Genomic DNA, 27506 nt, shown 5'->3' on the forward strand with positions numbered 1-27506 from the left:
AACAACTCGTACTACTTGTTGTGTGTCGTAACGTTACCAGCGGGAATATGATTACAATGGGAAACTTTTTAAAATTATGGAGAAAAATCCGATTTTTCAGTGTAAAATTTGTGAAAATAATAAATGATTCACTAGATATTGACAGTCTGCGCAATCACAATAAATTTGCTGTTAGAATTAAATGGGAAAGAAACAAAGAAAATCGTGACACCGAGATTCGAACCAGAAACCCTGCGCTTATGTAAAAAGCGCTTACTTGCCCGGCTGTGGACGATGCAAAATATACAGAGCCCGATAGCAACCGAAATACAATCGACGAAACTGATGCCAAAGCCGAGTAACTAAGCACAGCGTTCCGAAATTCCTTCACCAAAGAAGACGAAGTAAATATTTCAGAATTAGAATCAAGAACAGCTGCAAACACGAGTAACGTAGAAATAGCTATTTCGGAGTTGTGAAGCAACTTAAATCACTTAACAAGAGCATGTCTTCCGATCCATAGCGTATACCAGCTAGGTTCCTCTCAGAGTATGCTGATACAATAGCTCCATAATTAACAATCATATACAACCGTACGCTCGACGAAAGATCCGTATCCAAAGATTGGAAAGTTGCACGGATCACACCAATGCTCAAGAAAGGTAGTAGGAGTAATCCACTAAATTACTCGAACATATCGTTAAAGTCTATGCCCAGAAAGATTTTTGGAACATACATTGTATTCGAATATTATGCAGTACCTTGAAGAGAACGGTCTATTGACACGCAGTCAACACGGATTTAGAAAACAGCGTTCTTGTGAAACACAACTAGCTCTTTACTCATACGAAGTGCTGAGTGCTATTGACAAGGGATTTAAAATTGATCCCGTATTTCTGGATTTACAGGAGGCTTTTGACACCGTTCCTCAAGCGGCTTGTAACCAAACTGCGCGCTTATGGAATATCGTCTCAGTTATGTGGCTGGATTCGTGATTTCCTATCAGAGTGGTTACAGTTCGTAGTAACTGACACAAGATCATCGAGTAAAACAGAAGTGATTTCTGTAATGTTATAGGGCCTTTGCTGTTCCTTACCTACACAAACGATTTACGAGACAATCTCAGCAGCCGTCTTAGGATATTTGCAGGTGTTTCTGTCGTTTATCGACTAGTAAAGTCATCAGAAGATCAACACAAATTGCAAAACGTTTCAGAAAACGTGGGGCAAAAATTGGCAAGTGACCCTAAATAACGAAAAGAGTGAGGTCACCCACATGAGAGGTTAAAGGAATCCGTTAAACTTCGATTACACGGTAAATCAGTCAAATCTAAAGGCCGTAAATTCAACTAAATACTTAGGAATTAAAATTACAAACAACTACGTTTTATTGGCAGGACACTTAGAAAATGTAAAGGATCTATTAAAGGCACTGCCTACACTACGCTTGTCTGTCCTCTTTTAGAATGCTGCTGCGTGGTGTGGGATCTTTGCCAGATAGGACTGACGAAGTACATCGAGAAAGACTAAAGAAGGGCAGCACGTTTTGTATTATGCGACATAGGGGAGAGAGTGTCACTGAAATGACACAGGATTTGGAGTGGGCATCATTAAAACAAAGGCGCTTTTCGTTGCGGCAGAATCTTCTCACGAAATTTCAATCACCAACTTTCTGCTCTGAATGCGAAAGTATTTTGTTGACACCGACCTACATAGGGAGACATGATCATTGTAATAGCGTGAGAGAAATCAGAACTCGCACGGAAAGACATAGGTGTTTGTTTTTGCGCGCGCCCTACGAGATTGGAATAATAGCGAATTGTTGTGGAGGTGGTTGATGAACACACTGCCAGGCAGTTAAATGTGATTTTCAGAGTATCCTTGTAGATGTAGATGTAGAAGCAATCTGAAAAGCTTGTTAGGGTGGTAAGGGTGTTGCAGGGGAGTCTGTGCTGAGAAATAACTCTTAAGAAACAAAATCGATAGCTTTCCCCTTTTCCGACTGATTTAAGTGTGACGTGTTCTTCGTTTAGATTCCTAAAACCGAACTAGAAAGCAATAAAAAAATGGGCATGGGAGGATAGTAAGGATCGAACTCGAGCCAAACGCTGAGCAGTCTCGTGCGCCAGCCCAGACTGGACAAAAGCAGTTTCAACAAAATGTATAGTAATTGTTTCCTGGCGTAAATCAGCTGCTTCATTATGCAACACCTCAATAAGAAAAACGCTTGTAATCAGATACGGACACAATAGCAGGCGCTTGTAACAAGGACAGACTGACACTATTACTGCAACAAACTATGTCACACTAAAGTACACTAATTATTTCAGTAAGGAATGATGTTATTTGCAGTATGCCTCGTAACTAGGGTAAGCACTATTCTATCGTAATGGAGGGCCCCTGATTCTTTAGATAAGAAAATGAGTAGTTTTGAATCAATTACAGAGCACTTCTTTCACCCATGAAGAAAACAAATCATGGTCGTTGCATATTGCTAATCTTTTGCATTTCAGAGTTAAATGCTTGTCACTCTTATTAGCTAGAATTGGTACTTCAGTTCAAGATTTTAAGCACATAAACCTCAAGGACAAATACATAAATTTTCAAGAAACTTTCCTAATACACTGACTACAGCATGGGGGGACCCATAAACTGTTCTGTCTTGTAACTTCAAGAATAAATACTAACAGCATGTATGTATCAACATAAATAAACGATTGCAAATCGGTTGCACTGGTAAAACTGTTGTAGGCTCATAATCTGTTACAGCCATCAACCTACCTTCTAATCAATGTTTCTACTCCGTATTTTTATATCGTGACAAATAATATCACTTTTCTTTTTATAGAGTTTTGAGTAACTGTTCTACTATTAAGTGAACTAGTGATCTTTAACTATCACATAGTGCACTTACAAAAAATGGCTCCAGTTATTTTAACACAGTCTTTTAAAACTTTTTAATCAGTTATTTCAACACTTCCACTTTGTTTCAATGCTCAGACTACTCATGGGATCGGAATAGGAGCCTAACAAGGTTAGTTACTCACGAACAAGCAAGGTATACAATGGAATGCAGCACTTTAACAACTATATTGCAGAAACTTCAGCAAACACATGGAAGTACAAAACTAAACCATTACTTTGCCTGATGGTGTAAGCGGAGGCGATCTTCTGTAATGATTACGTACCGCAGTATGGCGCAATCATAGCTCTTGATGTAATGGGCTCTATACTATTCTTTTTATCATCATCATCATACATCGAGAGAAAACCTATAGAGGCCATCTTGCTGCTACTAATAGCCATTTACATCCGAGGCATTTTAATCCACTTTTATAATCACTTTAGTTTTGCTGAAAACGTGAGATTTTCACGCTTTAAAGGTTGACACAGATTCGTGTCAACAGATTCAAAGGTAGGCTAACTTCATGCCTCTCCGCCTTTTCCTTTTGTGCCTTAATCTTCCCGTTATGGAGGGCCTTCCCTCCGTCTTTTTCTACTAATTACAGTACTACAGCTCTTACGGATGTGCCAGCTAGATTACTTAACAAGTGACACATCGACTGATCAGCCAGAACATTATGATCACCGACCTACTATCGATAGAATCCCGTCCAGGCGATAGCTGCGCCGACTGGCGAGGAATTACTCGTATTTGTACAGAACTTCACAAAATATTGTAACCCGAAAATAAAATTGTGCTATTTAATACTAATAAAACTAGAGAGTAGTCTGTCTAAACAAACTGCAATAAATTTATTTTTAAGGTTTTTTAATTACTAAATTAAATACAATTACACTGTAGTTCCACTAAAAAGAACAGTGAAAAAATACTCAAGTCGTGCTATACATATTTCAATTTTCAGATTTTCCTTGTCTCTTCGAATTCAAACTTTGAATTGTCCCACACTTCGTCGTCTCACCTACTAGTATAGCGCATAAAACAATAAAAAACTCGTGGGACACTCGCAACAGACACAATCGCGCAACAGAACTATCAAATATGTGCTCTGGCTCTGCTACTTGCTTCAGACTACGTAACTACACTTATTGTTGCTCCGTTCGAAATAACAATGCGTTGACATACACGACTTCTGTTACGTCTTGCAGTAATAGTGTTGCCAACAATGATTTTGAGATTTCGTTAACTTTGTAGGACGCTTTCGTGAAGAATGTGCAGTGACATACCTTTTTGTCGGTGGAATTCGCCAGAATAAAATATGCCAGAAATTCGGTCAGGTACGTCCACCAATCAAAATTATGAAAATAAATAAAAATCGTAGTTCGTTTCAGTGCTAGCTATTTCCACAACCTTAGATTTTTGCGATGTCATCTTTCCTTTACCCTTACATTACGGTGATCATGGAGTGATAGGGTTCTTTAATCCCACTAGGTAGACCTTGGCCCTTATGACTTCGTGGAGGAGTCAATGTGGCCGGCGGACCAAAAAGTTTGGAGACCCCTGGTCTAGGGGAACAATATGCGCCAGATGATGCTCTTGGTTAGTAGTGATGTAGGCCTCAGACGTCCTATAATAAACGCGAACGCTTCATTTAGTGCCTTCTAGTTGACTTCTTTGGGATGGCCAGACGTTTGAGAAATGAGGCATTCGCATTCTGCCACAGAACAGTCGGCTGATGATGGTGTGGAACTGAAAATTCGTAGCTGTGAGCCCCATGTAATGCCTGTTATCTTCCTTCTAGCTTTGTGACGTGGCAATTCTGCTTTTTAAGTCAAGGTGCGACCAAGTACAACACAAATATTTTCGATACAGTGAAGCATACAGTTGCACTCTATGCCTTGATACAACTCGTGGTGAAGCCTGCGCCTGGCTTTGTTTAAGGTGAAAAGCACAAAGCTAAGTTATATTTGGGTCTGGGCGAAGTTGATTCTTTTTGTAATAAATACTCTTATTATTCAAAGCACCTGCGAGGAGAACTTCCAGTTTCTCAGAGGACTTAGTCTGAACTGCTAAAGCCAAATGATCTGCGCAAAGAAAATTACTGCTTTGTTCTGGGCTCCCGGAATTCTCTTTAACCGATCTTAAAAATGCCTGTAATTTTCTGTGTGGAATGGGCAGGACATCTGTCGTGTAGTACTGCACGGACAGTTTGATGTCCAGTGAAAGTCTTCAAATAAGTATAACATATATGTTACACACTACAAATACTTGTGGCACTTTAGAGCCCCATCAACAAAAAGGGAAGACACACCACACACTGATTGACTAAGATCTCATTCATCCACTTCTCTTTTCCATCATGGATATTCAACTGACCAGCAAAGCATGTTACGAATGTTGATGGCCCATGATTTGTAAATGATGCTTCATTTGTAAAAAACGTCTTGCGCAGAAACACTGTATCACTTACTGTTTTCTTAGGCAGCACTTGGAGGTAGGTTTTTCATTCTGAAAGTCGTTAGCATGACGCTATAAGTTGCAGCAACATTGGGAAAGTATGAATTGTGTTGGAATGTAGTGTTTGCGGAACATGCCATTGACTGATTGAACTCGCGCAGTCAAGCTGCCTCGTTCTAACATGTTGTTTTGTGGTACCACTGCTAAAATGTTAACTGCATTTCTCTCAATAGTTGCTTTCTTTTTCGTTAGTGCATTGTATTGGCCACACATCTAGTTTCTTGAAATTTTTTGTTATGTTTATAAAGAGGCCTTGTGAGAGCTTGGGACTATCAGGAGACCTTTACACATAACAACAGCGTCGCTGCTATAGCACCTTGGCGATCTTCGCCATAGTAGAAAACCAACCTCTTTTTTCGATGGTGACTTACAGTGTTTAAGGCTTAATAACTTCACGAGCAAGTTTTCCGCTCACTATAACAGCAGAGCACTGTCTCATGCGCTTCGACTGAACACGGAAGCACGAGAACCGCACCTAACTTAGGCGTTTTCTTACATTTGGCACAGAAGGGAAGGCGTCTGTGGGGATGTGTTTCTCGTGACGACAGAGCACTGGGTTTGTAGCATTTTTTTACTGTTATTCATGCCAGAAATACGAAGCAAAACATACTGAATGTAAAAAGTACGGGACATACGCGGACAAATTAATCAACTCACAACAGAAGAATATAAAGTACTTCCTGGAAAATAAATGGCCATACTCAAATATTTTCGCTATATACAATATTTATACAAGTTGTAACCAGTATTTGGCTACGTTGATGGCGTTGGTCTAACACAACGCTAGTTTCAGTTCTGTGCTTGAATCTGGAGAAAGGTAGCACTTCGTGAGATGAGTAGAAGTTTGTTCCTCCCCACACTCACACAATAAGTTTCCATTTTACAGGATGCACCATTTCTTGTGGTTGTCCTTCATTCTTGCAAAAGCCTCTACACAGTCCACTTAAATTTGGATTTGGATCCAAAACATCGATTTTTCAAACATACTATTTTCTTAATCTACATAGTTTAACCTATGCTGTGTATCAATTTCATCGTGATAGCAGCATTATAAATGCCTTTAAAATATTAAACTGTTTAACTCTGTACTGGGAGCCACTCCCATCTTTTCCGACATTTGGAAAACTGCTTGCTTCAGAGGAATTTTTATGAGTGTAAAGGCTATTTTCTTTCGATGTCTCTGGCTGACATCTGTATCTCTGGCTGACAAGTTTCACGCATGTGGTTAATTTACGTTTTCACAATATAACATATATTTACGTGGAAGATTGAATTAAGAAATCTTTACGTAGAAGTGAAGGTATATGCATAATGGCTGGTGTAAAAACTGTGTTTGGAAACGTAGGTTTCATGGAAAGCGATTTACCAAGAAGAGGAGGAAGCTTCTCGAAATGAACATAACATCTGGACTGTAGCATCGAACATTGGGACAGGCGTATTGTACAGAAGCGTGAGTGATGTTGATATGGATGTCACTGGATTCACTGGTTACAAAGCGTTCATGTTCCTGTGTTACCTGTAAACGTACGGAATGCATGACTGTTCTCGAAGGAAGAAGAGTGGGGAAAGTCAGTGATTTTAAATTATATTCTAATACATGTGGCTACGAATTTTCATTTCCCTACTAAAAGAATAATAGTATTGGTAACTATGTATGCAGTTTTAGGTTTGTATGGGCTCTGAGATGGTGGGGAAGGAGGTAAATTTTGTGTGGGTTCCTGAACATGCCTCCACCTTCTATAAGGTGTGAAAAACAATTATAGAAATTTCTGATTCTGTACGTGATACCGCCAAAGTTTCAGTGAAGAAAGCAGTGGAAGAATTGGTGAAAATAAATCAAAATGAAGTGGGTGCTGTGGTAGATACTCATGACAATGAATCTCCTACAAATGTTAATGACCTATGTTTCTGTAGATGGAACCTGGATGAAAAGGGATCACATCTCTATATGGTACTGCATGTGTAATTACTATTGACTCAGGTAAAGTTTAGATGTAGAAATTATGTCTAAGTACTGCCAGTAATTTGTAACAAGAAAAATGTCTAACGGTGACAACAACAAGAAACTGTGGTAAGAAAAGCATGCAGTAGCATGCTCTAAACATAGTAGTTCTCAGGCGGGGGCATGGAGCCCTCTGCAGCTACAAGGAGTTTCTCCAGATCTGAGAAACAATGAGATGACAGATATACTAAATACCTTGGTGATGGAGACTCCTCTTCGTACAAAGCTGTAACAGATAAAAAACTATACAGTACTACAATAGAAAAGTTTGGCCAGATCCAAAACCGTTTTGGTGGCACACTTTGCCGCTTTCTGAAGGAGAAGAACGGTGAAGTGCTTGAGGATGGAAAATCACTTGGAGGAAAAGAAAGACTTACTCTGAAAGAAATTGATTTTCTTCGGTTATTTCACGGGAGCTAACACGAAAAACACAAACAACTTAGAGCCAATGAGGCGTGCTGTGTGGGCAATTTTTTTCCACAGACTATCCACTGACCAAACACCAATGCATAATGTGTATCCGAAAGACGATTGGTGTAAGTACAAGAGAAGAAATTTAATGGACTATTCATTACGCCCCGAGAAGTTGAAAATGCACAACAAGAAATTAGACGTTTTCACATCGACACTCATTACTGGAACCTGTTATGAATGCAGTTAAGCCCACATTCACGTTTCTTGCAAACCTTGATTTACTGAGAAGTATCTTAGTGAAAAGACACAAAATGCCATTGAAAGCCACAGTAATGTAATTTGGATTAGATGCTCAAACCGGACATTCTGTGGACTTGACGTAGTCAAAATAGGCATATGTTGCAGTTTTATATTTTGTGGCCGAGCGGTTCTAGGCGCTACAGTCTGGAACTGCGCGACCGCTACGGTCGCAGGTTCGAACCCTGCCTCGGGCATGGATATGTGTGATGTCCTTAGGTTAGTTAGGTTAAAGTAAAGTTCTAGACGACTGATTACCTCAGATGTTAAGTCCCATAGTGCTCAGAGCCATTTGAACCTCTTTTTTTTTGCTGTTTTATATTTTAACGACGGAAATAATGGCAAAATTGAAGTGCCGGAGGGAGTTGGTATAGATCCAGGTGTGTTTACAGCAAAAGCATTTTGCACAATCGATGAGATCAGGGACAAGGAAGCTGACAGATCACTGTCTTACCTACAAATACAGGTCAGGAAAATTCGAAGGGGAGACAAGAGAACCTAAAGGATGAGGAATATCAGTATCGAGGATTGTAAAATTGAGGTAAGCTTATTACATCTAGAAATATGAGAAGAAAGTCTTCGACCCCGTTTTCTCGGTATTACATTTTTTGCATTATTAGAAGATTTTTCTCAAAAGTATATGCGCTAATGCTATGAATTTTTCAGGAGCAGTTCGAAACAAAAAATACGACATCTTATGATTACATTATGACTTCTATAGGATTTTATGTAGAAAAGGAGCTTAATTTTGGATGTGCTAAATTCAAATTATGTTAATGATACTGTTTTTACCATAAAATAGTGATTGTAGTTCAGTGGTCTTATAACTTTCTTAGGACACTACAATTACATTTTCAAATTCACTCCTTCATTAGGATTTGAGTTATGGCTTTTTATAAAAAAGATAATGAAAATTAGAAATTCAAATTTCTGGCAAAATATTAGTCTTGCGTCTTTTATTATATTTTTCCGTAAAAGCACATCTGTTTTTATTCACACATACAAAATTTTAAATCAGTATATTACTAACAGTGGCTGTAATAATTTTTTTTAAAAATGTGTTTACATTTTATTCTGCATCTTTCTTAAGGACTTCCATGTACACCATCCCACCTAACGATCAGGCGGCTGTTCTTTTTAAATTTTGACGTGTTTCAGATGATATGGGTACTACTGTACCCATAGATTAATCGTGGCTCTTCTTGTATGTGAGTTGGTTCAAATGGCTCTGAGCACTATTGGACTTAACATCTATGGTCATCAGTCCCCTAGAACTTAGAACGACTTAAACCTAACTAACCTAAGGACATCACACAACACCCAGCCACCACGAGGCAGAGAAAATCCCTGACCCCGCCGGGAATCGAACCCGGGCGTGGGAAGCGAGAACACTACCGCACGACCACGAGATGCGGGCTGTATGTGAGTGAAATACAGAAAAAGACTATAAGAAGATTACATGGACTTCAGACAGGCTGATGATGGCTGGTATTCGTAAAGGGGACAGGCTGAGAAGATAAAAAAATTTTCTCTCTTATTATTATAAGATCAACTTTCACACATGTTATGATGTTCTGGTCCACCCCAAACACTCTTTCCAGTTCCACAGACAAAAGTACACAGATTTATTTTTAAAAAAGCATCGAAGACAGCGACTTCATAATTCGGTATCCATGAACGTTAAAACTTACGTGTGTATCTAAATAAATTCACCACTTTCTGCTCAATAACTTATCAAGAACTGCCCCTCAATGTGTTTACTCGCTCTGGATATACAAGGGTTGGACAAAATGTGGAAACACGGCGAGATATGTACGTTTGAGCATAAACGCAGATGTTAGCGAAGCCTGCAGGTGACACCGTTGCATTTGACAGCGAACGGCACCTGTAAAATGTCCTCAACAAGTTGCAAATATCAGTTGTGGTCGGATCAGTGCTCTGTGTAGTTGCGAATGCATTACGCGGGAGCTCAGTGAATGTGAACGTGGGCATATTCCTGGTGCTCGTATGGTGTGTGCTTCAGTAATCAAGGTAGCCGAAATGACAGGTGTTTCAAAAGGCACGTAATCGAAGATTTTTACAGCTTACGGAGAAAGCGGAAATATTATCCGCTAAGTCACAACACAGACGAATATGTGTGTTGAGTGATCTTGGCAGACAATGATCGAAGAGGGTAGCTACGAAAAATAAGACGATGGCAGCTGTAAAATGCAGTGCTGTGCTGAATGTCGCACTCGCGAATCTTGTCAGCGCCGCGCGAGATTAGCCGAGCGGTCTCGGGCGCTGCAGTCATGGTCTGTGTGGCTGGCCCCGGCTGAGGTTCGAGTCCTCCCTCGGGCATTGGTGTGTGTGTTTGTTCTTAGGATAATTTAGGTTAAGTAGTGTGTAAGCTTAGGGACTGATGATCTTAGCAGTTAAGTCCCATAAGATTTCACATACATTTGAACATTTGAACGATCTTATGAGCACCAAAACAACGCGAAGGTAGCTCCACAAGCATGGAATTACAAATGCTCAAATGTGTGTGAAATCTTATGGGACTTAACTGCTAAGGTCATCAGTCCCTATGCGTACACACTACATAACCTAAATTATCCTACGGACAAACACACACATCCATGCCCGAGGGAGAACTCGAACCTCCGCCGGGACCAGCCGCGCAGTCCAGGACTGCAGCGCCTTAGGGAATTACAGAGCGAGCTGAATTCCAAAATCACTCATCAGTGAGGCGAAAAAGCCCATAACAGGAAAACATGGGGCCCAAGCCATAAAACCTGGATTATGGACGAATGGAAGAAACTCATTTGGTCGGGTGCGACTTGTATCACACTGTTTCCAACTTCTGGCCTAGTTTATGTCGGTGAACGCCGTGCCAAGTTTACTATGCAGAGGACTTGCTGCCAAGGTTAAAACATAGCGAGGGTTCGGTGATAACTTGGGCAGCCAAGTCGGTGTTTTCCAGGGGTTCCCTAGTAACTGTGCAAGGTCGCAAAACAAGTGACCATTTTGGTTGACCAGGTTCCTTCCATGGAACAGTATTTGTTCCCCAGTGGTGAAGCTGTGTTCCAAGATAACAGGGCATCTGTTTGTACAACTCGCATAATCCAGAGCTGATTATGTGAGCACGAGAACGAATTGTCTCGTCTCCCCTGTCCACAACCATCACAAGATCTCAATGTAGTCTACTTTGGAGAGAAGTAGAGCTTGCCACGATTTCTAGGAATACTAGCTTAAGATTACCTTGAAAACGTAGGACCCGTATTTATCCATTTCGAGACGACTGAGAGCTGTTTTGAACGCCAATTTTCCTACATCGTATTAGAAACGAACTCAGAAGAAGAGAGCGGAAGGCAGCCAGACTGACCTTTTCATAATACACGACACGGGTGGGCTCGCTGGTGGCCTGCACGGTGACGTTGCAGGGTGCAGACGAGGCTTCGCCGCAGTGGAAGTCGCAGTCGGCACTGCGCATGCGCACAAGTAGGTCTGGGACATGGCGTCTCATATCCAGCACCAGCGCCACCGTGCGGCTGCAACAACACATCACACATCTCGCTCTCCTTGCTGCTTCTTGCTCTTTTACGTAGCCCTCACTGCTGCTTCTTGCTCGACATCTAACAAGATCTCCTACACGCAGTTTGTAGCTAGCAAACAACCTGCTAACAATTCCGCACTATACAGTGCGGATAGTGACCGGGTCAAATATCTCAAGAAATAAGCATCAAACGAAAAAACAACAAATAACGAAACTCGTCTAGCTTGAAGGGGGAAACCACATGGCGCTATGGTTGTCCCGCTAGATGGCTCTGCCATAGGTCAAACAGATATCAACTGCATTTTTAAAATAGGAACCCCCATTTTTTATTACATGTTTCTAGCATTTGTAGACTTAGAGAAAGCTTTTGACAATGTTGACTGGAATACTCTTTTTCAAATTCTAAAGGTGGCAGGGGTAAAATACAGGGAGCGAAAGGCTATTTACAGTTTGTACAGAACCCAGATGGCAGTCATAAGAGTTGAGGGGCATGAAAGGGAAGCAGTGGTTGGGAAGGGAGTGAGACAGGGTTGTAGCCTCTCCCCGATGTTATTCAATCTGTATATTGAGCAAGCAGTAAAGGAAACAAAAGAAAAATTTGGAGTAGGTATTAAAATTCATGGAGAAGAAGTAAAAACTTTGAGGTTCGCCGATGACATTGTAATTCTGTCAGAGACGGCAAAGGACTTGGAAGAGCAGTTGAACGGAATGGACAGTGTCTTGAAAGGAGGATATAAGATGAACATCAACAAAAGCAAAACGAGGATAATGGAATATAGTCAAACTAAATCGGGTGATGCTGAGGGAATTAGATTAGTAAATGAGACACTTAAAGTAGTAAAGGAGTTTTGCTATTTAGGAAGTAAAATAACTGATGATGGTCGAAGTAGAGAGGATATAAAATGCAGACTGGCAATGGCAAGGAAAGAAGAGAAATTTGTTAACATCGAATATAGATTTATGTATTAGGAAGTCGTTTCTGAAAGTATTTGTTTGGAGTGTAGCCATGTATGGAAGTGAAACATGGACGATAACTAGTTTGGACAACAAGAGAATAGAAGCTTTCGAAATGTGGTGCTACAGAAGAATACTGAAGGTGGATAGATCACGTAACTAATGAGGAGGTATTGAATAGGATTGGGGAGAAGAGAAGTTTGTGGCACAAGTTGACTAGAAGAAGGGATCGGTTGGTAGAACATGTTTTGAGGCATCAAGGCATCACAAATTTAGCATTGGAGGGCAGCGTAGAGGGTAAAAATCGTAGAGGGAGACCGAGAGATGAGTACACTAAGTAGATTCAGAAGGATGTAGGTTGCAGTAGGTACTGGGAGATGAAGCAGCTTGCACAGGAGAGAGTAGCATGGAGAGCTGCATCAAACCAGTCTCAGGACTGAAGACAACAACAACAACAACATATTCGTGTAGTATGTAAAGAAATATGAATGTTTTAGTTGGGCCACTTTTTTCGCTTTGTGATAGATGACGCTGTAATAGTCACAAATGTATAAGTATGTGGTATCACGTAACATTCCGCCAGTGCAGACAGTATTTGCTTCGTGATACATTACTTGTGTTAAAATGGACCGTTTACAAATTGCGGAAAAGGTTGATATCGTGTTGATGTATGGCTATTGTCATCAAGATGCCCAACGTGCGTGTGCTATGTATGCTGCTCGGTACCCGGACGACATCATCCAACCGTCCGGACCAGTCGCCAGATTGTTACGTTATTTAAGGAAACAGGAAGTGTTCAGCCACATGTGAAACGTCAACCACGACCGGCAACAAACGATGATGCCCAAGTAAGTGTTTTAGCTGCTGTCGCGGCTAATCCGCACATCACTAGCAGACAAATTGCGCGAGAGTCTGGAATCTCAAAAACGTCGGTGTTGAGAATGCTACATCAACATCGATTGCACCCGTACCATATTTCTATGCACCAGGAATTGCATGGCGACGACTCTGAACGTCGTCGACAGTTCTGCCACTGGCCACAAGAGAAATCACGGGACGATGACAGATTTTTTGCACGCGTTCTATTTAGCGACGAAGCGTTATTCACCAACAGCGGTAACGTAAACCGGCGTAAGATGCACTATTGGGCAACGCAAAATCCACGGTGGCTGCAACAAGTGGAACATCAGCGACCTTGGCGGGTTAATGGATGGTGCGGCATTATGGGAGGATGGATAATTGACCCCCATTTTATCGATGGCAATCTAGATGGTGCAGTATATACTGATTTCCTACGTAATGTTCCACCCACGTAACAACAAGATGTCTCACTGCATGACAGAATGGCGATGTACTTCCAACATGATGGATGTCCGGCACATAGCTCGCGTGCGGTTGAAGCTGTATTTCATCACAGGTGGATTGGTCGATGACCCGCACGTTCACATGATCTGACGTCCCCGGATTTCTTTCTGTGGGGAAAGTTGAAGGATATTTGCTATCGTGATCCACGGACAACGCCTGATAACATCTTCAGCGCATTGTCGATGCATGTGCGAACATTACGGAAGGCGAACTACTCGCTGTTGAGAGGAATGACGTTACACGTAATGCCAAATGCGTTGAGGTTGACGGACATCATTTTGAGCATTTATTGCATTAATGTGATATTTACAGGTAATCACGCCGTAACAGCATGCGTTCTCAGAAATGATAAGTTCACAAAGGTACATCTATCGCATTGGAACAACCGAAATAAAATGTTCAAACGTACCTAGGTTCTGTATTTTAATTTAAAAAACCTACCTGTTACCAACTGTTCGTCTAAAATTGTGAGCCATATGTTTGTGGCTATTACAGCGCCATCTATCAGAAAGCGAACAAAGTGATCCAACTAAAACAGTCTCATTTCTTTACGTATTGATGGAATATGTAATAAAAAATGGGGGTTCCTATTTTTAAAAAACGCAGTTGATATCCGTTTGACCCATAGCAGCGCCATCTAGCGGGTCAACCATAGCGCCATTTGGTTTTCCCCTTCAAGCTAGACAAGTTTCGTTCTTTGTAGTTTTTTCGTTTGACGCTTATTTCGTGAGATACAGGTATTTGGCCCGGTCATGATCAATGGACCACCCTGTATATGCGCTTTGCTTGCAGCAGCATATTGGTATTGTTATTTAAGCCCGCCGGACAAGAAAATTAGTCACCTCTACGAGATATTCAGACAACAGTGAGCAAAACCGCATCTAGCCTTGATAAAGGCTTCAATTTGGAGAGCAAAACGTTGCACAAGATTCTTTACTTATGCCATATCCAACTGGAGTCATTCATTAATGATTATATCATGTAGATCTACCAAAATGACGGGTTAGAGAGTGGCGTGTATCACCCATTCTTGCAGATAGTCCAAAACATTTTCTATGGGCCTTGAATGGAGTGATTCAGTGGATCGGGCAAGGTGTGATAATGTCTCTGAGTGTTTGTCACACCAGGAATATATGCTGTTATACTTGACGACTCAGAGCTGTAGACAAAAGGGTTCAAGTAATGCAGTACTTTTCGTTCGAGACTTTTCGCATCCACAGAAGCCCCACAGGAACATGATATAAGATTTATGCTTCTTTCTTTGTTCTGAAAGAGGTGTCCAGTTTCAGGACTGACTGATAGCTAAGGGATGGTGCTAAGTTCCCTCAGGATCTGAGACATGTGAGAGGCGGGGGAGGGGGGGGGGGAGGGGAGGAGGGGGGAGGGGGGAGGGGGAGGGGGCGAGGTTTAAAGGCAATCCTGTTACAAAGAACTGAATTTGTTGTTGAGCTGCAGCCTTCTTAGCAACTCACAAGGGTAGTTCCTCAGACACAGCCAACCAATTCGATTCCAGTTTGACAGGTCACCTGTCTACTGCCTAAAATGAAGGGCTCTAGCATATTGTGGCTCACAATCCCTCCTCCCCCGTCCACTCGTTTTTGGGAAATAGTCCCTAAAGTTCATGATGCACAACAGACTCAAAATTGACGGGATAGATTGATAATTGAAAACTGAGAAATATTCATCATCATGTATGGGAGCCAAAAGCCGACAAAAAAATTGTTGCAGCTACCACTTATGTACACATAAAGTTAAAGCCTTACAACGAAAGCGGCATTATCCGGGTAAACAAGGCAACAGACTGAGCGGTGAAAACGATAAATGGCCCTGCTCACGAAGAAAATCTTGTCGGAGTTTTCATTTTACTTGTTGGCTCTCTTGGGGATGATATCGCTTCGTTCCTTGCCAGTACTGGCGTTATGCCATTGTTTGTTTACTGAATGTGGCTCCCCACATAGCGGCTGATCCTTGTTTGGTAACTTAGTGCTTGGCTACCACAGGGGCCCCAGCCTTTGCAGCACCTCTTCCCATTTCATGCTGCATGCCTATCCTCTTGTTATTCTTTTTTCCCTTGCTTGGGATATCTGCTTTTTCCTGCTTTCTTCATTCTCCATCTCCTCCCCTTCCTCTGCTTGGGCCGATGACGTCTCCCTTCCTCCCTGTGCGCTCTTGAAGGCTAGCCCTCACGTTTGACGTGTAACAGGTGACTGGATAATGCATAATTTCCAGCCCTGAATCGACAGGTATGGTTTGCGTATACCTCTGGCACAGGCCAGGCCCAGGGTGGGCTGGCTGCCTGAGCTGTTATCTTCCCAAATGCCAATTGGTCCCTCTGGAGTTCAGGGGTGTGACCTGAGGTGTGAACGATCACCTAAGGCTAGTTTGAGCCCTTCCCAGAGGGGGCCCCCAGTCAGAAGGAGTGCATCATCGGAGACATTGGCAACCATGGGGGATCTTTTCACAATGAGCCAGTCATTTTCATCTCAGTCTATGCCTACTATATGTAAATGGAATGAGGCTAAAGATTCAATGACTCTCCCAGCTGCACCTCAGTTCCTCGTGGTCTCATGTACCACAGAAGGTCAGTCTTTTGCTACGGTTAATCCATTTATTATTCAGAGAGGTGTTGATACAGGCTCTGTGAAATTTGCTCTTGCTTCTGTAAGGGGTTTGATTTTGTTGACCAGTTGTGATTTTCAAATTCAGCAACTGCTTGCAGCTTCTCTTCACCACAGCTATCATGTTTGTATTGCAACTCATCATATGCTGAATTCTTCGCATGGTGTTATTTATACTCAGATGCTTAATGGACTGTCTGAGATGGAGCCCAACATTATCTCTTTGATCAGGACGCCATTGCGGTCCATTAGGTAATGAAAACGGTTATGCAAATTTAGTGTCTGTATGCACTCTTTTTCTCGTATTTGATAAAGTATTGCTTCTATTGAAGATTAAGGCAGGCTATGAAGTCATCCAGTTCTGACTGTACACTCCAAACCTGATGCCTTGCCATCAGTGTCAACGTTATAACCACACTGATGTGTCCCTTGAAAACACGGTCAGATGTGTTACTTGCGGTAGAATTCTCATGAGGGTGGTTGCCCACCTCCTTCTTCCCACAGTATCAATTGTAATGGCGACCATGCTGCGTCATCCTGTGAGTGTCCCGTGTATCTTTGTGAGAGGGTCATCTGGGAGATCCAGGTGAAGGGAAAAGTACCCTACCCTGTCGCTTGCAATCGCTGGTTTGTCAAAGCCCTGAATTTTACCAACCAGCAGATATAGTACCATTCTTGCTATGTCTCAGTCCACGAATGACATAGGTACGCAGACTTGCAGCCTCCAGTTGGGTACTGCGGTTGTGAAATCGCTCATATTATGCCAGCATCCCTATCTCCTTCTTCTACAGCTGTGCAACAAGCCACCAAATCTTCGCCCTGGCAGAGAAATCACCTGCTACACAGATGGCAGGACAGAAAGAACAAAAGGAACACTCCCACGAAGACTTTTTATGTTCCTCCAGTCAACAAACATCTGAGTCTACGTTTGACACTCATAAATACTCCGAAAAATCGAAGAAAGGCAAACGCTGTTCTCTTGTCCTGACTCGGAGATCCTCTACAATGGTGTCACTGCGTGATACCCTCTCCCAGTTGACCTCCATTTCCTGGTGTGCATCGCCTACCGTTTTTCTGCCATTGAGTCCAAAGGCTGGCACAGGGAGAATACCGATAGCTCTGTAGATTCCATGGTACAGGATCCTCCAGCCTCGGCACCCTGTAGCAGTGAAGGATGGTACTCGACAGCCACTAAGGTCACTGCCCTTTGTTTGTTCCTTCCTCCCCAGTCCCCATTTTGAATCTCCTCCAATGGAACATTGATGGCATTGCATCCGACAAGGAGGAATTATGACTGCTCTTGGAATCACAATGTCCAGTTCTTTTTCTGCCACCAGGAAACGAAACTGTGTCCTCACGACCTCTTTGACCTCTCGTGTTTCCTTCCAGTCCACTTTGACCTTCCTCCTCAAAGGACTGAATATAATCTCAAGGGTGAGTTATTCTGCTCATTCAGGATGACGTCCCTAGCCAAACCGTTTCGTTAAACACGTGGCTGAAAACTGTTGCAGACTGTATTTTCCTTCCTCATTTCACCTTTTCTCTTTGTAACATCTACATCCCTTCGACATTCATTATCACTAGGGCAGACTTACTCCAGTTTATTGGTCAACTCCCTCACCCGTTTGTGATGCTTGGTGACTTTAAGGCCCACAATGCTCTTTGGGATTCTTTGTGAACCTGTTCGAGATGTTTCCTCTTGGCTGATCTTCTCAATAAACTGAACCTACTCTGTCTTAACACTAGGGCAACCATGTTCCTTTCAGATTCCAAGCACACGTATTCCTCTCGTCCTGCACTTCCCAGCTTGCCCATCATCTCGAGTGGTCCATTCTCTGACACATACTCAAGGGGCTATTTCCCGTGTGCTACCCGTTCGCTGACTCCTACCCCACCTGCGTGTAAACCCAATTGGCAGCTTTTTAAGGTCGATTGGAGGCTTTACTGCTCCCTGGCGACCTTCACCGAACAACATTTCCCCAGTTGTGATGCCACAAAACGTTCCATAGCTTGCACTTCTTTACCGCGTCGTGTCCTAGTCCCCTCGTGGACTGAGGCGTTCCAAGATGCAATTCATACACAGAGGAGTGCTCTCCGCGTTTTTAACGGTCATCATCCTATGGTGAAATGTATTCGTTATGAACAGTAGCGTGCAGTGTCGTCGCATTTTTCTGGAGAACAAAAAAATTACCTGGCTTTCATTTACTAGTATTTTAAGAGTTCATTCCCTGATTTCCGGTCTGACCACAGCAGATGATGTCACTGTGAAATCTATTGCTATCTCCAACATCTGGGCCACTATTCTGCGGAGATTTGGAGCTCCACTCACTATCACACCACCTTTCTCGCTCAGAAAGGAGTGGAGCAGGCGCGGGTGATATCCTTCTCCTCTCAGAATCGTGTCGCCTTCACTATGGAAGAGCTTGACCATGCTCTCATCTCATAGTGATCTTCTGCCCCAGGGCCAGACAGTGTTCACCTTTCTCTTGCGGGCACGCACTTTTTCGTTCGTATATACAATAACATTTTGGCAGATGGCACGATTCCTAGACGTGTAGGCACTGTCATACCCATAACCAAGCCTGATAAGGACAAACACCTCCCTTCTAGCTATTGCCCCACTTCTCTCACCAGCTGTGTTTGCAACGTGATGGAACATGCTGGTACGGGGGCTCCAGTCTTGCAATCTACTAACTACTGCATAATGTGGATTTCATGCGCGCCGTTCTACAGCTGGCCAACTCGTGACTTTGTCAACCCACGTCACGAACGGTTTTCTGCGGAAATACCAGATCATGGCCATATTTTTTGATAGAGGAAGCCCGCGACACCTGCTGTACTCTATACATGTGGAGGTTACAATGCTGCCTGCCCCATTTTCTTCGGGAATTTTTAAAAGACCGAGCTTTCAGGGTATGTGTATGTTTGGCCTTGTCAGCCATCTACATCTTAGAGAACAGGGTGCCTTGAAGTTCTGTCCTGAGAGTCGTTTTTTTATTACATAAAAAAGAGCTGGCCATAGAGGTTATCTTGGAGGTGTTGACCAGGAAGTTGGCGGAAAAAGAGGAAAGGGAGAAGATTGAGTTACGAAAGTTGAATCAAGGAAGATGAAGGATGATAACAACCCAGTGTTTTTGGAAACACTTGCTGATTCGTCTGAAGAAACTGTTGAAGTGATTGATTCTGATGATGGTATCATTTTTACGGAATCCTGCACGACTTCATGTCAGTCAAGAGTTTGGACATATTGAAGAAGCTAAGCATAGATCTAGATTTCTTCAATAAAGTTACTATTTCTTGGGATTCAAACACATCCTACTGAGCCATGCTGCAGCTCGCGAGCCGGCCGCGGTGGCCTTGCGGTTCTAGGCGCTGCAGTCCGGAACCGCGGGACTGCTACGGTCGCAGGTTCGAATCCTGCCTCAGGCATGATTGTGTGTGATGTCCTTAGGTTAGTTAGGTTTAAGTAGTTCTAAGTTCTAGGGGACTGATGACCTAAGATGTTAAGTCCCATATGCTCAGAGCCATTTGAACCTTTTGATTTTGCAGCTCGCGTTGGTGCTGTTTGTAGGTTTCCGGCCTCTGTTGGAGGCCAGGCGGTATCGTTTAGTTGGCATGTTGCGCTTGTTTGTCTTCTTCTCGTGTTGACTGGCGCCACTCGGTTTAGCAAGCATTGCCTGTCCGCTAATGGCAGCAGCAGCGGTTATCGATATGTAGTAACTGTTGCCCTATCTTTGGGGCGTCGTCGTCATTTTTTTCAGGTCGTGTGAGTGGGCTAGTTCAGTTGGGGACTCAGGAGGAGCCAGGTCCGTGCAGTGCCAGAACGCGCCGGGACTGCTGGCGGCACGCATGGACTGCCGGATGGAAGGCCTGTGGTCACGAGGGTCCATGACCTCGTCGTAAACCGGATGCAGCAAGCTTTAAGATGAGCACACTTCAATCCAAGTAGAGAAACCTCCACCTTTGGGATATCCCGCGGTTCTCCAGTGAGTTGGGTTCGTGTTGCTGCTCGTAGTGTCGCTGAGGCGAAGAGCAGTGAGTGGAGTGCTTGGGGAAGGCGGATCTGATTAGCTTTCCTCGACTTCTTATTACTATTTACTGCATTCAACTTGTTACAATTTGTTAATTTCAACTAGCGTTAATTTTTCTTGCCTGGAAGCTGCTAACGCCCCAGTTACCTACCTGGGGGTTAGTGTATGTAACGTCAGTGTACATTTCCTCGGCTTGCCGTTGCTGTCCGGTAAGGCGTGTAGTTTTGACAGCTTCATTGGCTGTAGGCCGATTTGTGATTCTTCTACTCTGGTGGTAGTGACTCCTTTCTTGTTCCGGCCGCTCTAAACACAGTATTCTGGGGATGTAGTACAGAACGCTGCTTCCATCTTTGGCGTATTGTTCCATCGTTGCATTTGGTTTAACGGACGCCAGGTAGTTTCAGCAAGATTATCATTGGTCATTCGTTAGACTGCCACTAGTCTAAGTTACCACCTTGCGAAGTGAATGCAACTCTTGGCTGCCTATCTCTTCGCTCGCGAAAGTGTTTGTTGCCGGACCTTCTCAGAGGTCGATACCTGGAGCACCGTCTGTGGCCCCTTGGTTTTTATAAGACGTGTGTGTTCTAAAAGCGGGTCTGATGGCCAGTAATTCAATGTAATGCTCCTTCAGTCCACGCCTTCTGCGGGTATAATCTACCTCAGTACTCTTTTCGGAACTTATGTACTGGTCCCTGTGTTTTATTATTTATTACGATACCTTGTAATGCCTACAAAAAAAAGGTTATATATGTCTAGTTAATCGTTCTGATCGTCTTCTGGATTAAATCTAGCAGTGTACTGTTCAGTGGATGTTAAGGGTTGTGTTACGAAGTTTATCATCATCTTATTTCACCCGTTTGGTGATCAGTTGTTTGCTTTTTAATTAACCTCTGCTATGGTATTTGCTGTTTTACAGCAGGTTTCTAAGTTTTTTGTATCATCGCCGTTCCTGGCGTGTAAGGCCTTCGGTTATGATTGCGTTCCTTTGCCTTAAAATTCTAATTTGGTATTTGTATTTACGCAGTAAGCCTTTAAAACTTTATTTACTGCCATTCCTGGCGTCTGATGCCTTCTGCTGTGTTTGTGGCGACGTTCCTTTAATATTTCAATACCTGTAATTTGTAAGTTGCAGCGAGTTTTAAACAATTCTTAATTTATTGCCATTCCTGGCGTGTAAGGCCTTCTGTCCAGATCACAGTGGCTTGCTTTTAAAACAGTATCTGCTGTATCTGTATTTAAACGTGATTTGCTAAATTATAACTAAATGAAAACACTATTATATACACATTTGTTTATTCCTTCATTAATACCGTGTGGTATTTTTACTCATTTTTGAATTTTGTATTACTGGTTTAAAATAAATTGTGTGTAACTGTAAAAGGCAACCAACAGTAACTGATTACGGCCCCATCCACAGTCGTAACCGAAACCTGCCTTCCCTTGGCTACAAGGTTTCACCTACCTTGTTGCCAAGAAAACTATGACAAATCTTTAGATGACAAATGACACGGAGGAGAGAGGAGAGAAGTAAATGAAGAGTTCAATGGACTATTAACGCCAAATGAAGAGTAAGAAGAATTCATTTTGTAATTTGTGCGAGATCACAGGAGACAAAATCGTGATTGTAGAAGAAACACACTGAAAAGAAAATTGTGCTAAGGCTAGTATTGATGTATGATGCATTCTCACATTTTGTGTGTTCTGATGCACAGTAATACACTCCTGGAAATGGAAAAAAGAACACATTGACACCGGTGTGTCAGACCCACCATACTTGCTCCGGACACTGCGAGAGGGCTGTACAAGCAATGATCACACGCACGGCACAGCGGACACACCAGGAACTGCGGTGTTGGCCGTCGAATGGCGCTAGCTGCGCAGTATTTGTGCACCGTCGCCGTCAGTGTCAGCCAGTTTGCCGAGGCATACGGAGCTCCATCGCAGTCTTTAACACTGGTAGCATGCCGCGACAGCGTGGACGTGAACCGTATGTGCAGTTGACGGACTTTGAGCGAGGGCGTATAGTGGGAATGCGGGAGGCCGGGTGGACGTACCGCCGAATTGCTCAACAGGTGGGGCGTGAGGTCTCCACAGTACATCAATGTTGTCGCCAGTGGTCGGCGGAAGGTGCACGTGCCCGTCGACCTGGGACCGGACCGCAGCGACGCACGGATGCACGCCAAGACCGTAGGATCCTACGCAGTGCCGTAGGGACCGCACCGCCACTTCCCAGCAAATTAGGGACACTGTTGCTCCTGGGGTTTCGGCGAGGACCATTCGCAACCGTCTCCATGAAGCTGGGCTACAGTCCCACACACCGTTAGGCCGTCTTCCGCTCACGCCCCAACATCGTGCAGCCCGCCTCCAGTGGTGTCGCGACAGGCGTGAATGGAGGGACTAATGGAGACGTGTCGTCTTCAGCAATGAGAATCGCTTCTGCCTTGGTGCCAATGATGGTCGTATGCGTGTTTGGCGCCGTGCAGGTGAGCGCCACAATCAGGACTGCATACGACCGAGGCACACAGGGCCAACACCCGGCATCATGGTGTGGGGAGCGATCTCCTACACTGGCCGTACACCTCTGGTGATCGTCGAGGGGACACTGAATAGCGCACAGTACATTCAAACCGTCATCGAAGCCATCGTTCTACCATTCCTAGACCGGCAAGGGAACTTGCTGTTCCAACACGACAATGCACGTCCGCATGTATCCCGTGCCACCCAACGTGCTCTAGAAGGTGTAAGTCAACTACCCTGGCCAGCAAGATCTCCGGATCTGTCCCCCATTGAGCATGTTTGGGACGATGAAGCATCGTCTCACGCGGTCTGCACGTCCAGCACGAACGCTGGTCCAACTGAGGCGCCAGGTGGAAATGGCATGGCAAGCCGTTCCACAGCACTACATCCAGCATCTCTACGATCGTCTAAATGGGAGAATAGCAGCCTGCATTGCTGCGAAAGATGGATATACACTGTACTAGTGCCGACATTGTGCATGCTCTGTTGCCTGTGTCTATGTGCCTGTGGTTCTGTCAGTGTGATCATGTGATGTATCTGACCCCAGGAATGTGTCAATAAAGTTTCCCGTTCCTGGGACAATGTATTCACGGTGTTCTTATTTCAATTTCCAGGAGTGTACTTTAATCTCTCGCATTTAAATATCTGTAAGCATATTTGCGAAACATATATTGGCTGATTTCAATTAGTAACACTCTGGTAGAAAGCCAGGGTGCAATAGACCCCACGAACCGTATTTTCGTGTATAACATCGAGGTGCAGGCACGGCCACTGCTGAGGTTCTGAATAGCTATCAATGGCATTTACCCAAGTGCGTTCCACACATTTTCCTCATTCGTGCGCTAGAATTTGACGGGTAAACATCTTCGTTCTCTTTTACTGCAGCCCACTTTCCGTGCTTGTTGCCTGGACTTTTAGCACTGCTCCGTCAGACGTAAGAGATAGATACTCTGTAGTCCCGTAATACATTATTACACCAGTCTACTTTCCGATGTAAATAACAAATGTTGTTTTAGAACTGGGCTTCTGATATTCGTCTGTTGTATTATATTATATTATATTATAATAATTTGATTACTGTGATTACTAGGGCCCGAATTTTAATGACAAGTCATATTTTTTCTGAACTATAGGGTGAATGTTAGAACAATTTATACATAAATCTAGGCATTTTAGTGTCGAAAAATGTATTTTGATTGTGCATATAAAGCCATATTTCAAAAAATTTTAGTAATAGGTCATATTGCGGCTAACTTTTAATATAATAGGTCATATTTCCGTCTACTTTTACTATCTCGTATCTTACGGGACACACGAATAAAAAAATTAATATATTGCTCACGAGACAATATATAACGTGCTATTATGAAAGATAGATAAATTAGTACGCAGCTTTATTTCTTAGGACTGTAGAAGAAAATCGGTGTACCGCAACAGTCGAAAAATGGCTCTGAGCACTATGGGACTTAACTTCTGAGGTCATCAGTCCCCTAGAACTTAGAACTACTTAAACCCAAGTAACCTAAGGACATCACACACACCCATGACCGAGGCAGGATTCGAACCTGCGACCGTAGCGGTCGCACGGTTCCAGACTGTAGTGCCTAGAACCGCTCGGTCATCCGGGCCGGCCCGCAACAGTCGTTAAGCGAACATAAAACATTGTTGCACAGAGTCGACAATACGCTTTCAGAGCCAACAAAGGCGGCTTCTGCCGTAATCATCATCGCAGTCCCACAGATGTTCCCAGAAACCAGTTGAAATACAGTCTTTGCCTTGTTCAACATGCCTAAAGCAAAGTGCTCCGCCAGCGTGAAGTTGAGAGGATATGTTCGAGAATTTGGAGAGAAGTTCTTTAGTACTGATGGGAAAATATTTTGTAAACTGTGTGAAGTTAAAATTAGTGCAGAAAAGCGCTTGATGTTCAACAACACTGTAATACCGCTAAACACAGCACCTGTGTGAAATGAAGTGCTGAAAATAACAGTAGGCAAACGCTGTTATTTGAGCAGACAGGTCAGTTGTCAACCGTGCAATAATTCTGCAAGGATTTGTGTGGGAGGATGGTGTCCTGCAACATCCCATTGGAAAAGCTGAAGAATCAACGCTTCAGACGGTTCATTGAGAAGTACACAACACATCCACTTCCAGAAGAATCTGCACTAAGAAAGAACTATTTATCCGTATGCTACAATGATGTGCTCAACAAAATACGATTTACTATTGCTTAGCAAAAGATCTGGCTGTAGATAGATGAAACTACGGATATTAGTGGGTTATATATTGCAAATGTTGTTGTTGGTGTTCTAAAGTTGATGGCTCTGGAGAAATGTTCGTACTAACGTGTGAAGCTCTCGATAAACTACTTGACTATTGATATTTTGTTTGACAACTCTCGGAAGCTACTGTGGCCAGATGGTGTGGAAAGAGGCAACGTTTTGCTGCTTGTAACAATGGTGCTTCATATATGGCTTAAGTAGTCAAAGGGCTTCAGATTCTCTACCCCAGTATGGTGTACGCCACTTGCCTTGCACATGCGTTGCACAGAGTAGCCGAATAGGGGCGATCAAATTACCCTGGCGTGGACAAATTAATTTCCTGTGGCAAGAAAATCTATGCGAAGGCTCCGCTACAGGTGCAAAAATTCAAGGAACAAGCATCTTCAACGCCCCTCCCACCTAAACCTGTTCTTATACGATGGGGTTCTTGACTTAATGCTGCTGAGTATTAAGATAATCTTCTGTGAGCTTGACAGCGATGAATCAAGTGCTATCAAAATTGTGAAAGAAGTTTTTACAGATACATTGTCTCGAAACTTATCATACATCAACGCCAATTTTTCAGTGATATCAAAAGCCATCAAGCGACTGGAAGCTGTTGGCACCCAGCTATGTGAGGCCCAGAGTATTGTGCAACATGTACAGAGTTGGGTAGAGCTCGTGGTCATGTGGCTGACAAAGTTAAAACCAGATTGCAAAGTGTTCTCCAACGGAATCCTGGATATTCTACACTGTGCAAAATTAGTGACAGTCTTTCAGGAAATGCCACAACGTTTGAAGATACTGAAACAAAGCTGAACTCCAGTGACCTGGCTGCCTTCAAATACGCTCCAGTAACATCTTGTGAAGTGAAGCGGAGTTTTTCCAGGTACAAAACTATCCTCAGCGACAACCGTAGATCTTTGACCATGGAAAAGCTGAAAATGCACCTTGTGATCCAGTGCAACTTTGCAAATACTGAAGATTGACAACCGGTACTAAATAATGTGAAACGCTTTAAATACTATGTAGAAATAAAAACATTGTTTTACTGTTTCGATAGATGATCTTTTCACTGTACTTTGTGTTCAGAAAATAAAACATTCAGACATTCAAAAAATAGGCGCAAATTAGCCACAAATCCTACAGAAAGAAAGAACTATACTTACAATATTTTGAGAAGTGAATTTTGTATTACTTTGTAGAGAATAAGAAATTAAATAAACAAACAAGAATGCTTTAAATAAACTTATATTAAGTCATATTTTATTTTTTAAGGTCATATTTATGTAAGTTTTAGGTCATAAATGCTTGCATATTTCACTGTTTTCTAGGCCATTAAAATCTGTACAGTGATTACTGTACAGGGTGTCCCAGCTATCTTGTCCACCCAAAATACCTCTGGAACAATAACAACTATTGGAAAACGACGTTAACCGGCATCAATATAGGGCTGGGGCCCATGAATGTACATATTTGGAAACATTCTAAACCGAAAGCATATGTGTTTTTTAACACAAACTTATGTTTTTTTAAACAATAACAACTATTGGAAAACGACTTTCACTGGTATCAATGTAGGGCTGGGGTCCATCAATGTACAAATTTGGAAACATTCTAAAACGAAAGCATATGTGTTTTTTTAACACAAACTTATGTTTTTTTAAATGGACCTCCTATATTTTTTCTACAGCAATCCATAGAATCACAAAGCACATACACAATGGCGTTGATTGCATAGCAATATTCCCATTACATCCCGAGATATTGAGACGCGAAGTTGACGCTTGAAACACCCAACATGCGCTGCTAGCGCACGTCCTGAGGCTAAAGCATCATCCCTAGCCTATGGGATAAATACCAGCTGGAATGTACGACGTTAATGCAGGATGGCAGCAGACCGTATTATTCGTTTCGGATCTTGATAAGTATGGAAGTGTGATTACGCATGTCAGTCACATCGCGATTACGGGCAGCATGGGGTTCACGCCCGAGCCTCAGGACGTGCGCCAGCAGCGCATGTCGGGTGTTTCAAGCGTCAGCTTCGCATCTTAATATCTCGGGATGTAATGGGAATATTGCGATGCAATCAACGCCATTGTGTATGTGCTTTGTCAT

The 27506-nt window shown here is 42.9% G+C and overlaps 1 protein-coding gene across 2 annotated transcripts in view; it reads right to left on the reverse strand.

The window, feature by feature from the left end:
* The window catches only part of LOC126278603 (uncharacterized), a 398515-nt gene that overhangs the window by 186457 nt on the left and 184552 nt on the right, over positions 1-27506 (reverse strand). For both annotated transcript variants that reach the window (XM_049978838.1, XM_049978839.1), the window contains exon 4: positions 11475-11640. In XM_049978838.1, the coding sequence (XP_049834795.1) occupies positions 11475-11640 (166 nt within the window). The remainder of the gene's footprint in view (positions 1-11474; positions 11641-27506) is intronic.

The sequence above is a fragment of the Schistocerca gregaria genome, chromosome 6 (assembly GCF_023897955.1).
Source record: "Schistocerca gregaria isolate iqSchGreg1 chromosome 6, iqSchGreg1.2, whole genome shotgun sequence".
Taxonomy (NCBI): domain Eukaryota; kingdom Metazoa; phylum Arthropoda; class Insecta; order Orthoptera; family Acrididae; genus Schistocerca; species Schistocerca gregaria.